Source organism: Crinia signifera, chromosome 7, assembly GCF_055691185.1.
Source record: "Crinia signifera chromosome 7, ASM5569118v1, whole genome shotgun sequence".
In the NCBI taxonomy this organism is placed as follows: Eukaryota; Metazoa; Chordata; class Amphibia; order Anura; family Myobatrachidae; genus Crinia; species Crinia signifera.
Window position 1 is genome coordinate 125834039 of NC_139223.1, and position 13148 is coordinate 125847186.

At 45.2% G+C, this 13148-nt stretch overlaps 1 protein-coding gene across 1 annotated transcript in view; it reads right to left on the bottom strand.

The window, feature by feature from the left end:
• Positions 1 to 13148, bottom strand: part of CFAP65 (cilia and flagella associated protein 65) — a 97385-nt gene that overhangs the window by 36806 nt on the left and 47431 nt on the right. The window contains exons 16-20 of the mRNA XM_083153732.1: positions 10860 to 11025; positions 9189 to 9317; positions 6620 to 6845; positions 6367 to 6495; positions 55 to 231 (exon numbers count right to left, since the gene is read on the bottom strand). Coding sequence (XP_083009858.1) covers positions 55 to 231; positions 6367 to 6495; positions 6620 to 6845; positions 9189 to 9317; positions 10860 to 11025 — 827 coding nt within the window. The remainder of the gene's footprint in view (positions 1 to 54; positions 232 to 6366; positions 6496 to 6619; positions 6846 to 9188; positions 9318 to 10859; positions 11026 to 13148) is intronic.

Consider the following 13148-nt stretch of genomic DNA (forward strand, 5'->3'; position numbering starts at 1 on the left):
CAGCACTGTCTGCTTTCTAACAATATATTAAAATAATGAATCAGTGTTTCTCACCTATATGTTAGCTGCACCGTCTGTTGCTGTCCAGGTCTCAGATTCCCTGATTTCGGGTTAACAGAAAACAGTTTATTGTCTTGAATTCTCATCTGGTGGGTCTCACTGGGGTCAAACTCCCAGGTCTCAGCCCAGAACTCAAGCTCAATCTGTAGATCTGATGGAAATAAAAAGTCCCTGCAGAACAATATAACATAGCACAGCAATAAGAAGTATTAGACAACACTAATATACTGTATACCAACATCATGTACAAAAGGAGATAAGAATGAAGAGAGGAAACAAAAAAGTAGACTGTGTGGGGGCACAATTATGTGTCAGAGAGTGAACTGGTACAAATACTCATATTAAAATAGCTTTTCTTAGATATTCATAATATATTAATAAGTAATCATTGTCACATCTTTGTAATAAGTAACCCTTGTCACATACAAAAAATGTCTGGTACTCTTTACCTAGGACAGCGCCCATCGCGGGCATCGCGTCCATCGCATGCACTAAAGTAACGGGTGCGACGCGACCGACGCGATGCCCGCGATTTCCCATAGGGATCAATGTTAAATTTTTCAATGGACGCGATTTTTCAGTTCAATGCCTCAATGCCCGCGATTTTGCCATAGGAAACAATGTTAAATGGGCCACAGAGCCCAAATAGGCACCCTTAGCAGTGAAATGTCCCGCACAATTGTTAACGACACCCCACGGTCCACGTGAACCCGAAGCGTGGCGAGCGCAGCGAGCCCGCGAGGGGCGGCGGTACGCGTCCTCCGACCTTTTCATACCCCCACTATCCACGTCGGCGTGGAGTTGAGAATAGAATAGTGTGGCGAGCGCAGCGAGCCACCGAGCCCGAAGCGTGGCGAGGGGACGCGGATACCTGTGAAGCCCGCGTAGGGCCGCGTTTACCTGTGAAGGTATCCGCGTGCGCTCGCCACGCTTCGGGCTCGGTGGCTCGCTGCGCTCGCCACACTATTCTATTCTCAACTCCACGCCGACGTGGATAGTGGGGGTATGAAAAGGTCGGAGGACGCGTACCGCCGCCCCTCGCGGGCTCGCTGCGCTCGCCACGCTTCGGGTTCGTGTGGATCGTGTGGTGTCGTTAACAAATGTGGGGGTCATTTCACTGCTAAGGGTGGCTATTTCGAATCTGTGGCCCATTTAACATTGTTTCCTATGGCAAAATCGCGGGCATTGAGGCATTGAACTTCGCTCGCCACACTATTCTATTCTCAACTCCACGCCGACGTGGATAGTGGGGGTATGAAAAGGTCGGAGGACGCGTACCGCCGCCCCTCGCGGGCTCGCTGCGCTCGCCACGCTTCGGGTTCGTGTGGATCGTGTGGTGTCGTTAACAAATGTGGGGGTCATTTCACTGCTAAGGGTGGCTATTTCGAATCTGTGGCCCATTTAACATTGATCCCTATGGGAAATCGCGGGCATCGCGTTGGTCGCGTCGCACCCATTACTGTAGTGCATGCGATGCCCGCGATTTTTTACACCCGATGACCGCGATGGACATCGTGGGCGCCGTGCTAGGTAAAGAGTACCAAATGTCTAAAAGAAATGCGCTGCAAAATATATTGTTATAAATAAATATTGGTACTTATGTAATATCTGGACTCCCGTTTTTCTTATGAGACCGCGTCCCCTCGCGGGGCTCGCTGCGCTCACCATGCTTCGGGCACGGTGGCTCGCTGCGCTCGCCACACTATATAAAATCAACTCCATGCGTAGTTGGATAGTAGGGGTATGAAAAAATGGGGTGCATTTAACATGGGAGTCCAGATAATACATAAGTACCTAAATATTATTGCTCAATGACTCGTACATAAAAATTGCTGTACGGGCCAGCGGTAAGGTGTTGGTAATTTATAAGGTGACCTTCATCTCACCTATCGTTATAATCCCAACATTGGGAGAATAAATAGGATTTAACCCTTTGAGTGCCAACATCCCTGTGAGAGATGCTTAAAATATCCGCTAAAAATGTCAGAGTCGCTGACACTTGGGTACTTGTTTCCTAGCACGGCCACAATCTGGAGTAATCGTGTACCTTAAGTTAAGGTACACGATTACCCCGATGGACCCGATTTCCTTTGAAATCAGGTCCATTTGGCCGGCTAGGACAAAATATCGGGGGCATCGCGTCGGTCGGGACCATTAACAATGGTCCCGACGCGACCGACGCGATGCCCGCGATTTCCCCATAGGCTTCAATGTTAAAAAATATTTTAACATTGAAACGTGTCGGGAAAGGTAAAATATCGGGGGCATCGCGTCGGTCGGGACCATTAACAATGGTCACGACGCGATGCCCCCGATTTTTCCATCGGGTTCAATGTAAAAATATTTTTTTACATTGAAATAGTGCAAAAAATGTGAAAAATGTGAAATGGGCCAATATGACCCATTTCACATTATAGATGTCCCCGTCGTCACCCCACGATAGACGCCAACCCGAAGCGTGGCGAGCGCAGCGAGCCCGCGAGGGGCGGCGGTGCGCGTCCTCCGACCTTTTCATTCCCCTACTATCCACGTCGGCGTGGAGTTGAGAATAGAATAGTGTGGCGAGCGCAGCGAGCCACCGAGCCCGAAGCGTGGCGAGCGCAGCGTGCCCCGCGAGGGGACGCGGATACCTTCACAGTTATACGCGTCCCTTGGCGGGCTTCACAGGTGTCCGTGGTGACGCGGACACCTGTGAAGTCCGCAAAGGGACGCGTTTACCTGTGAAGGTATCCGCTGCGCTCGCCACGCTTCGGGCTTGGTGGCTCGCTGCGCTCGCCACACTATTCTATTCTCAACTCCACGCCGACGTGGATAGTAGGGGAATGAAAAGGTCGGAGGACACGCACCGCCGCCCCTCGCGGGCTCGCTGCGCTCGCCACGCTTCGGGTTGGCGTCTATCGTGGGGTGGGGTGTACGCCGTTAAATTTGGGGGGTGTTGGGAATATTTTTACACTGAATCCAATGTAAAATCGGGTCCCAGGGACCCGATTTACATTTCATCAAAAAAAAAAATCGGGTCAAAAATCGGTCGGTCGCGTCGATCGCATCGCATGCGACCAAATCGCATGCGATGCGATCGACCCGATTTTTCCGACACGACCACCCCGATGTAAATCGGTGTGGCCGTGCTAGGAAACAAGTACCGACACTTGTTATATAAATTCAAATAAAAAATGTTATGTACAAAAAAGATGATATTTCCTATATAAGGTAAACATTACAGGTCATTATGATGAATAAAAATGTTTGCATGGCAATTTTCACACCTATTTTGACAAATTCACTTGACACTCAAAGGGTTAAATATAGGTCACTTGTTTTATACCAAATACGAACTTAAAAAGGGAGCTGATACTTGGATGTGTTACAAGGGTTTGGTATTGTATCACGTCATAATTATAGATTATGTATTATATCAGGACAGAACCTGCACCTCAAGGGTGTGCCACTTCTGCTGTTCTCCTGTCTTGGCCTTGGGTATAGGACAGGGAATGAGAGGTTGGCACACCGGCACCAGGTATGAAGGGATAGATGGGAGGTATCAAGCTATGGTAATGGCAGTAATTGGTCCCTGTTGCACCAATGTGCATTGCAGAGTACAGAAATTATCACCAGTCCAGGTGATACCGTCCCATGGAAAAGCAAACGACACTGTGGAGAATATACGACACATCACATATGCAAAAGGTAGAACTTTACCAAATTATTGCTAAACGTTGCTATAATCCATGGGCTGCAAGCAGCAGTACAGGAAGAGGAACAAACCACCGTTAGTATAAGTAAGCTGGCATTAGATAAAATGCCAGTGTCTGCCTATGTAGTGGCTTGATTTTTGTCTCTACTATGCAGATAAATAAATAATTTGCCATTTGAAAAGACATGTATTAACCAAAGGTATAAGATGAGACAGTAAAGAGCCGCATAGACATACCCAGACCAATACCAAGTAAGGTGGAGAGGTGGAAAGTATTATGTGTGGGCATATAGTATCTCGGCACCCCAATGTTGCTCTCTGTAAGTGTGCTGACTGCTGTGGAAGCCCGCATTTCTGCACAGATTGGCACTACCGGTTATGTGTGTGCACCACGTGACCCGACAGGGTTCCATGACGTACGTTTTGCAGCGCTTGGTCACAGGGGGTGACCAATGAAGAGGAGCAAAGTGGGAAAAGCAGAAAGAAACAAAGAAGATGCCTGTAGGGGGAACGGGAGTCTGAAGCAATGCACCAAAATGTTGAACATAAATAAGAGGCTAACTAAAGCCAACAACAAACTTCTATAATTGGCAAATTGATCAAATACACAAAATGTGAACTTGCTATCAAGATGTGGTCTATAAAGATAATGTAATGTTGTGAGACATTTGCATAATGCTGGTCAGGTCACATAGATATAGATACTGCTAATAATATCAGAATATCTGACTGACATCGCTGCCATGTATTATCCTATAGGCATGATTAATACAAAGCTGTGAATGTCATTCGCAGTGGGCTGGCACCAAGCAAGCTCCCTTACTAGGCTAGACCAAGCTATAGATCTGAATTGGCTGAGTTGCAGTCACAGAAATCTCTTTGGAGTTGATCTAAAATTTGGCATAAACACATTTATTCTGTGAACATTTATTTATTTCTTTGCACGTTCACATTTATTTATTTAATAACAGTTTCTTATATAGCGCATACATATTCCGCAGCGCTTTACAGCGAATATTTGAACATTCACATCAGTCCCAGTGGAGCAATCTATACAATCTATATTCCCTACCACATGTACACGCACAAACATTCTAGGGTTCATTTTGTTGGGAGCCAATTAGCCTACCAGCATATTTTTTGAAAACCCACACAAGTACGAGGAGAATATACAAACTCTGCACAATTAGAGCCATAGTGGGAATCAAACCATGACCTCAGCACTAGGGTGGCCCCCAAAACGCGGGGATTTCAATCCCGGGATTAGAGTTTCCAATCCCGGGATTTCGGGATTAGACTGTGCATGCGCAGTCTAATGCCGGGCAGCGTCTGAGGTGATGCTCAGACGCTGCCCGGCTACTCCCGTCCCGGGCAGTGCGGCTCTGCGCAACACGCCAACGTCAGAGGTCACGCTGCGCAGGCCACACAACAGCCGCCGCCTCCTTCTGTGTGCGGTGTGCACCGCGCTGACCTCCTGCCGCCGCCTCCATGAGACCGCCCGCCCACCTAGGCTGCCTGCATATCTTCCCGGACCCCCGTACCATAGCCCGACGCCATGTATTTGTATTAGGGAAGCCAATACCGGGATCCCGGGAATACCGGGATTGGGCATTTTTCAATCCCGAATCCCGGGATTGAAAAGAAGCCCCGGGATTGGCATCCCTACTCAGTGCTGTGAGGCAGTAATGCTAACCATTACACCATCCGTACTGCACAATGAAATAATATATGAAATAATATATTTCACATATATGCCTATGTATATTTTACATATATTACAACTGAGATTTGGAAGTATTTTGCTGTAGCTTTTGTTTAGCCAAGTTTGTCTTGATCCCCCCCACTGATATTATTACCATTATTACTATTATGTCCCCCATTCACCAATTAACCTGCAATTTGGGCTCTTTTCCTTTGGTTGCAGAAATAAATCACAGGAAAAGAGCCCACATTTCAGGTGAATTACAGCAGGTTCAATGCAATGCGTAGCCCTATGTGCGTCACACTGGGCCCACGAAATTTAGTAGGATGAGAGATTCAGAAAGTGAGAGATTTGGCAAGAAATCTCCAGTTTTTTAAAAGCTATATAGCTGGATATTTCTTACCAAATCTCTCACTTTCTGAATCTCTCATCCTATTAAATTTCACCCTTGGTATGAAAATATCTCACTACAACAGAATTGAAAATGCAAATTGCGATAAATAAGCCACACAGACTGAAAAACCACCACCAGCCACCGTCAGGTATGATATGGTGGTGGGGGGAGCAGGATCTCTGTGCTTAGCAGTGACAAGGATACTCCTTATACCATGGGTCTTCAAACAGTGGCCCTCCAGATGTTGTGAAACTACAAATCCCAGCATGCCTTGCCACAGTTTTGTTATAAGGGACTGTGGCAGTCAACAGGATTTTAAACATTGAATTTGATGGCAGATAAGAACAGATGGCCCATCTAGTCTGCCCCTTTCTTTAGGTAATATCAACCATTTTTTAACCTAAGGTCTTTGTCAGGATAGTAATTATAAAAAAAATTATAAAAAAAAAAAACACCCTTTGACTAAATTCACATTTTAAGGGCTTATAATATCATGCACACCTCTTACACACTCACCACTTCACAGGTAATAATCCATTATTCTCCAGCAAAAGCAGGGCCACAAAAGGCTCCAACCCTACAGGAGCAGCCCCGAAATTGAAGTCAAGTAGGATAGGAGTGTTGACTGAAGGACGTCTGTGGGTGCTGTGTGGGAAAACAGGAACCATTACAAAACTCCAAACAAGAAAGTCACAGTGATGGGTTATAGCATGTTAATGGCAATTGCGGGACAACTGTGTTCAGTTATTTTCCACCCTTTGCTCCGTACCTGTGTCGGGTAGGAACCCTGTATATAAGTTCTCGTGGTGTAGGGTCACTTTGAAGACAGGAATTGAGTTCTTTCAGAGAAAAGAGCCTCCAGAGTTGGGTCTTGCTTAGGGTGCTGGCACTACCCGATGGACATGCGTCCACCACAGAGAAGGTGGGGTAGACTCCCTGCGCTGTCAGGGTGCACAGAAACCTTTCCTCTCCAATTATATTTGCTGGATCCAGACCTGCGAAGATGGAACACACAAAAGTCTGCTTAATGTGTGTAGAATTCTGAATCTGGCGACTACTGATCACAATGGCTTATCGTTTCTTATGCTCTTTTTTAAAGTGAATTTGATAGTCAGAGCCCATTTGTATTAATTTGCAGCTTGTTTGTACACAGGGTTCAAATGAGTAGTTAAAAGAAAACTTCCAGCCCATAGAATAAGATTTGTTGCAGCAACATAACATTTCAGGAGATGATTGTACTCATCTTGCACCCATATAGCTGCTCAACAAAGTTACCACAGAAATGGTGCAGTGGCATTTGCAGTAGGGAGATCACCTGTGCATGCACAGTAGACTCTAGCACATCCATAGAGTGCTAGTCAGCTCTGCCGGTAGCCAGGTAGAGAGGGGAGGGCCTGGACGGATGCTGCATATGGGGCCTTCTCTAGCTTAATACAACTCTGTGCCTGTCATTGTCATGATGTAAGGAGGGGAATAGTCCCCATTAGAGCAGGAAACAGCTAAATGTATAACCTGACCAGCTATTTCCAGCTATAAAGAGGATTACAGGAAAACATGAGCCCAAGCTACTCTCCGGAGATGTGCTGAGGCAAGCATACTGCCCAATGTTTCTCTGTGGTAGAGGAAATAGTAAGAGGAATCATTCTGAGGTATGCTATTTGCACTGCAGTGAGTGAGCTCAAGGGTAAATTAAAAAGAGATTAAACTAATTTAAGTAATGCAAGCCGGCCACTTAAAAGGAGTCCCACAAAATGGTGCCTGTTCCTGACAGCACCAGACTGAAACTGACTGTCCTGACTGTCCTGTGCCTGAGGGTGGGGTATAGTGGAGAGAGAGTCTGAGGCTACTGAGGAAAATAGTAGTAACCATTTGTTGCCCAGACTCTCTCCTCTCTAGGCTACGCCCAGTGCTCCCTGTCCCCCCTAGTGGACAAAAGAAGAAATATATTTATACTAGTAAGCCTGCTCGAAGCAAATGCTTTGAAAGCTGTTCTGCTACCTTGTGTTAGTGCATGTGTGAGAGAGAAAGAGATATAGTTTCGCTTGCTGCCAACAGATGTCAGTGTTTCGGAGACACACAAACAAACACTAAACATATATATATAGATGATATGTCTAGCCATAGCCATAGTAAGTACTGTATTTATTATCGCTACTGAAAGAGTACCTTTCAATGTTAGTACCACTAACTTTGAAAGTGTTAGTACACTGCAGTACCTTTCAAAGTTTTATTCTGCCTTGCAGTCTTAGGGGGTGTTTAATGTCGGCAGCCGCCTATTCACGAGATGCCTACTTTTCACCTCTCGACAGGCGAAACATTGAATTCCGCCTGTCAAGTATCTGCCGAGCATAGCGAAAACAGGCCAGGTTTCAGATTGTTGGTATTGTGTCGGATTGTCGGAATCCCAGACTGAATACCACCCTTAATCTAAATAAAACTGCAGAACAGTGGCCAGTGGGGAACCCAGCTGCATGTTTGGTGGTCCTGTCCACTAATCCACCAATATTGGTGAAAGATTCATAAACTAATACTGATGTAGTTGTCCCCAGCTCACCCCTATACTCTCTGCTCTCCAGCTCTATCCCTGATACCTCGCGCCAACTACAAAAGCAAATTAAGCATATGCTGAATACGGCTAAATGCCAAATTGGGGCAAATTGGAAATCAGCAACACCACCTACCATATACACCACTTTTAATATATATGGTTATATAGTTCACCTACAAACTAGAGCGCATGTTGCCCTACACGACACCCCGGATCATTTTATTAAAACATTGATGCCTTGCACTTTACACTTTCACGCAGAACCGCCATTGACAGCTAGCTCAGTCATATCCAAACTATGGCATCCAGCTGTTCTGAAACTACACACCCCAGCAGGCCTTGCCATAGTTTTAGCATTCCATAATAAAGGCATGATGGGACTTTTAGTTTCACAACAACTTGAGGGCAATAGCTTGGCCATACCTGACCTAGCTCAATAACTTTGTATAATTGAAATTGTTATTGCAAATTGCCTTGACTAGCCAACACTCTCCTGTTACCTTTTCTCCCTACCCTCTCCTCTTCTTCTCCCTCTCCAATTCTACTTTCGTTTACGTGTTGTGGTAATGGTATAGGTGATAATTGGTTAGAAGGGTTATTGAATGTCTTGATGGTAATTTTTATTGATGATATTCCCTTCACATGTTCTTTTTTATTGTACCATGCTTTTATTCCTGTTTACATATCATTATATTTGCAAAAATCAATAAAAAGCATCTAAAAAAACCCCTACAGAACAGTTTCTGTTTTAAGGCAAAAAATGAAGCATGTTACATAGAAATACACCCACTTTTGGGAGAGAGAATGCAATAGCTGATAATCCAGTTGTAGAAGAGCCTTCGGGCAGGACGAGCCGTGACTCTGATCCCCATCTTGGTACGTGCTGGCAGTTTGCCCTTGTTATGTTCAAACCCCAAGGCTGTTTAGAAAAGCATAGGTCATGGAATTACACAAATTGTAGTAACGTCTATAAAATAGCTTCATTGTTAAACTATAGGGAAAATAAAATATTATTACATAATTTTATTATTTTCTATTCCATATAATAAAGATTAGAACGTTATTAATGAACTGCTTTGCAGGTGTCTTCAAGTTAGTTGTATAGGCGGAAATGTAATAGGATGAGAGATTCAAAAAGTGAGAGATCTGGTAAGAGATCTCCAGTTGTTTTTAAAATGGCAATCATTTACACTTCAAAATCAAACTGGTTTTGCAGTGTAAATGATTGCTGCTTTAAAAAACTGGAGATTTCTTACCAAATCTCTCACTTTCTGAATCTCTCATCCTATTAAATCTCACCCTATGTTCGGAAAACACAGATTCTCCTGTGCGACAAGAAGTTCTATTATAAGTGGGATGGTATCGGCATCCTAGCGCTTGGGATGCCAGTGGCCAGAAGACCAACAGCAATATCTTGATGTGGGGGATCCTGACACACAGGTGTAAGAATTTTAACCTTACCCTCTAGTCCTCCATATCTGCAGCCTAACCCTCCTCCAGCTGCAGCCTAAATATAACCTGCCCCTTAGTGCTTAAACCTAAGCACCCTCCCAATCTAACCCTAAGCGTACCCCCTTAGTGCCTAACCATAACCTTCCCTGCTTAGTGCCTAACTTCCCCCTCCCCCAGCAGCCTAACCCTAACTTCTTCTAACTACAGATGTAGCGCCGCTTATCCAGGGCCGTGGCTCGCCAGACCACCGCCGCTGGCGAGCAGACGCTACATCTGACTGGAATGTGCTCGTCCCACACGCACGCGTGTCCTAATTTTCCATTGGCAGAGGACGGGAACCTTGCCCATCTCCACTTCAGGGAGACAGGCAGGGTTATGGGGGAGCGGGGAGGTGGGGGAACGCAGCGGGAACCCGGGAGAAGCCCCATTGTAAGAGGACGTGCGCACGTCCACTTCCAAAGGCTGGAGGGGGGCTGGCACGTGGCAAATCCACCACCAGCCCCTGCAATGATGAGCGGTGCTACATCTGTAGTGTTGGAATTACGGCATCAGTATTCTGACTGCCAGCACCCCAAATGCATCTGTTATAGTGTATAATAAATAATGCTCTTACAATAGTAAACATGTATTTTAGTCAATCCTAGCAAGCGCTAAGGGGGAGATTCCCGGCTGTGATGGTGTACAAACGTCGGCAACAGCACTGCAACTCCCCCCCCCCCCCCCCCCCCTTGGAGAAGAGGAGGGTGGTCCACAGTGTCAAAAGCAGCAGAAAGGTCAAGAAGAATAAGTAGAGAGTAGTGGCCTTTAGATTTGGCAGCATGAAGATCATTGCAGACTTTTGTGAGAGCAGTTTCGGTGGAGTGGAGAGGACGGAAGCCAGACTGGAATGGATCAAGCAGGGAGTGAGAGGAAAGAAAGGCAGTAAGGCAGTTGTGGACAATACGCTTAAGGAGTTTGGTGACAAAGGGATAAGAGAAATGGATCGGAAACAAATAACAAAGTGACTGACCTATTGGGTCATTGATGACTTCATCTGGGTCACATGGGCCAGTAATCTCCTGCTTAGCACTCAGTGTATACTCCAGGGTGCAGTCACTATCATTTATTAGAAGAAGATCATGTGACTGAAAGCTGCCAACCAAAATGTTTCCCAAATCCACTATCTCCTGGTGTGACTGCAAAAAGAAGAATGTAGATTATAATGTAGGAGTGGAGGGAGAGATAGTGTATATGACTGGCATATATAGAAAGAAAAGTCCTCAGTATCACTTATATCAGTGGTTACCCATCGAGGTCCTCAAGGAACCCCAAAAGTCCAGGTTTTAGGGATATCTCCGCTTGTGCACAGATGGTCAAACTGACTGACGTACTCATTAAGTCACCTGTGCTTACGCATGGATATACTTATAACTTGGTCTGCTGGAAGGCCTTGAGGACAATGTTTGGAAACCACTGGCATACATAAGTTCGGACACCCCTAGTTAAGTTGCATGTTTAACTGGATAGTTATATGAAAAGAACTGAACTCAACTCATGTATTTTAAAAAGATAAAGGGGGGATTTACTATCATCTGAATGGCTACAAATGTCCGAATTTGTAGCCATTCATAGCCATATACAGCCGCAAATTCATATTTTCGAATTTACAGAGCCAAGTAAACAGCTATTCACATTCGTATATTCATTCGTATTTTGAAAATATGAATGAATACACCATCGAAAGAATATGAATGAATTTCACCATTCATGAATGGTGAATCCAAATTTACTATCAGGCCGTATAGTATATACCGGTATTTCTCCTGGAAAATACTCCATATTTTCCAGGCGTATTTGGCTGAAGTCTGCATGGATCAGTCAGAATGCAGTCCCCCTGCCTGGAAATAACCAGCCCTGGGCTTATTGAGCCAGTCCTGGTTGCCAAAATACAGGGGGGGGGAAAGGTTGGGGTCCCCTGTATTTCATTAACCAGCATCAGGTTCATGTGCCAGTCCTAGTTCCCAAAATACGGGGGACAAACTGAGTAGGGGTCCCATGTAATTTGAAAACCAGCATCAGGCCTAGACAGTCAGCATGCTAATGCCACAGCTGGGTGAAACTTTTCCCAGCCAAAGCATTAACCCCTGACTGGTCAGCCTGGGCTGGGATCCTTGGGGAGTGTGGGACCCCCAATAAAGGGGTCGCCCTCTCCAGCCTGAACTGAAGCCCGGGGCTGTCCCCGGTGCCCCTGTGTGATGGGCACCAGGCCATACCTGCTAAGAATGCCAGCGTCTCTCACATTTGTTATATAAATTCAAATAAAAATTGTTGTGTAAAAAAAGGCTATATTTCCTATATACGGTAAACATTACAGGACATTATTGTGAATAAAAATTCACAAAGTTTGTATGGCAATTTTCCCACCAATTTTGACAAACTCACTTGGCACTCAAAGGGTTAAACCCTTTTTATGTAGCTATTCTGGAAGATAAAATTTGAAAGTGTCATATATATATATATATATATAGTTAAAGGTCCGGCACTCCTCACTTGCCCCTGCACCACTGGATAACTTGGCCTGGGTGCCCGCTGATCGCTGGCTGTACCAGCGCTTGTCAAATAGCGTATAGGAAGAAGCGTCACTCCAGGTACTAGTTCAATAGTAGTTTTACTGTTAGTCTACAGTGTTTCGGGCCGGAGCCCGTCTTCAGGACATAAACAGTGTGATACAAATGCTACAGATGTTAAATAGCTTACCAGGTCCCTGCGTTGGCGTCGCCATTCCGCCCCCTCCTTGGCGTCGGATCATACTTCCGGGTTGTCATAGCCGGAAGTGACGCGGCGCCCTTACCGGAGGCCTCATGCGTGCGCCTCACTGACTGTCTGCCAGTAGTTCTTTCTGGCATCTGAAAACCAACAAAATACTTTATCAAACTCGTTATAGTTGGTGTCTATATTATGGTGTGATGTTATCATGTCACCTTTCTCCCAAGTAAAAAACTCTTTTGTGCATTTATTAAAATATTAATTCGTGACTGACTGATTGATATGTGATGCGTCTTAAAAGAGGTGTAAAGTGGCCAGGTCGCCACTAGATGGTGCTCATGTTGCTTGTATTAATTTTCACTTACAACCTTATTGCTCTCATCTACGTGATTAACCTGTTGTGTTGATCTATTTAAGTGTGCTTGTGTCTTTTAAGAAAAATTGTCTCTAAGCAATTTAAGTAATAGGGATAGGTCTATTTGAATATATGAGTGTTTATTGTACATAGTGTGCCTGTGTCTCTGTCATTGGATTATCACCAATACGAGAGGAT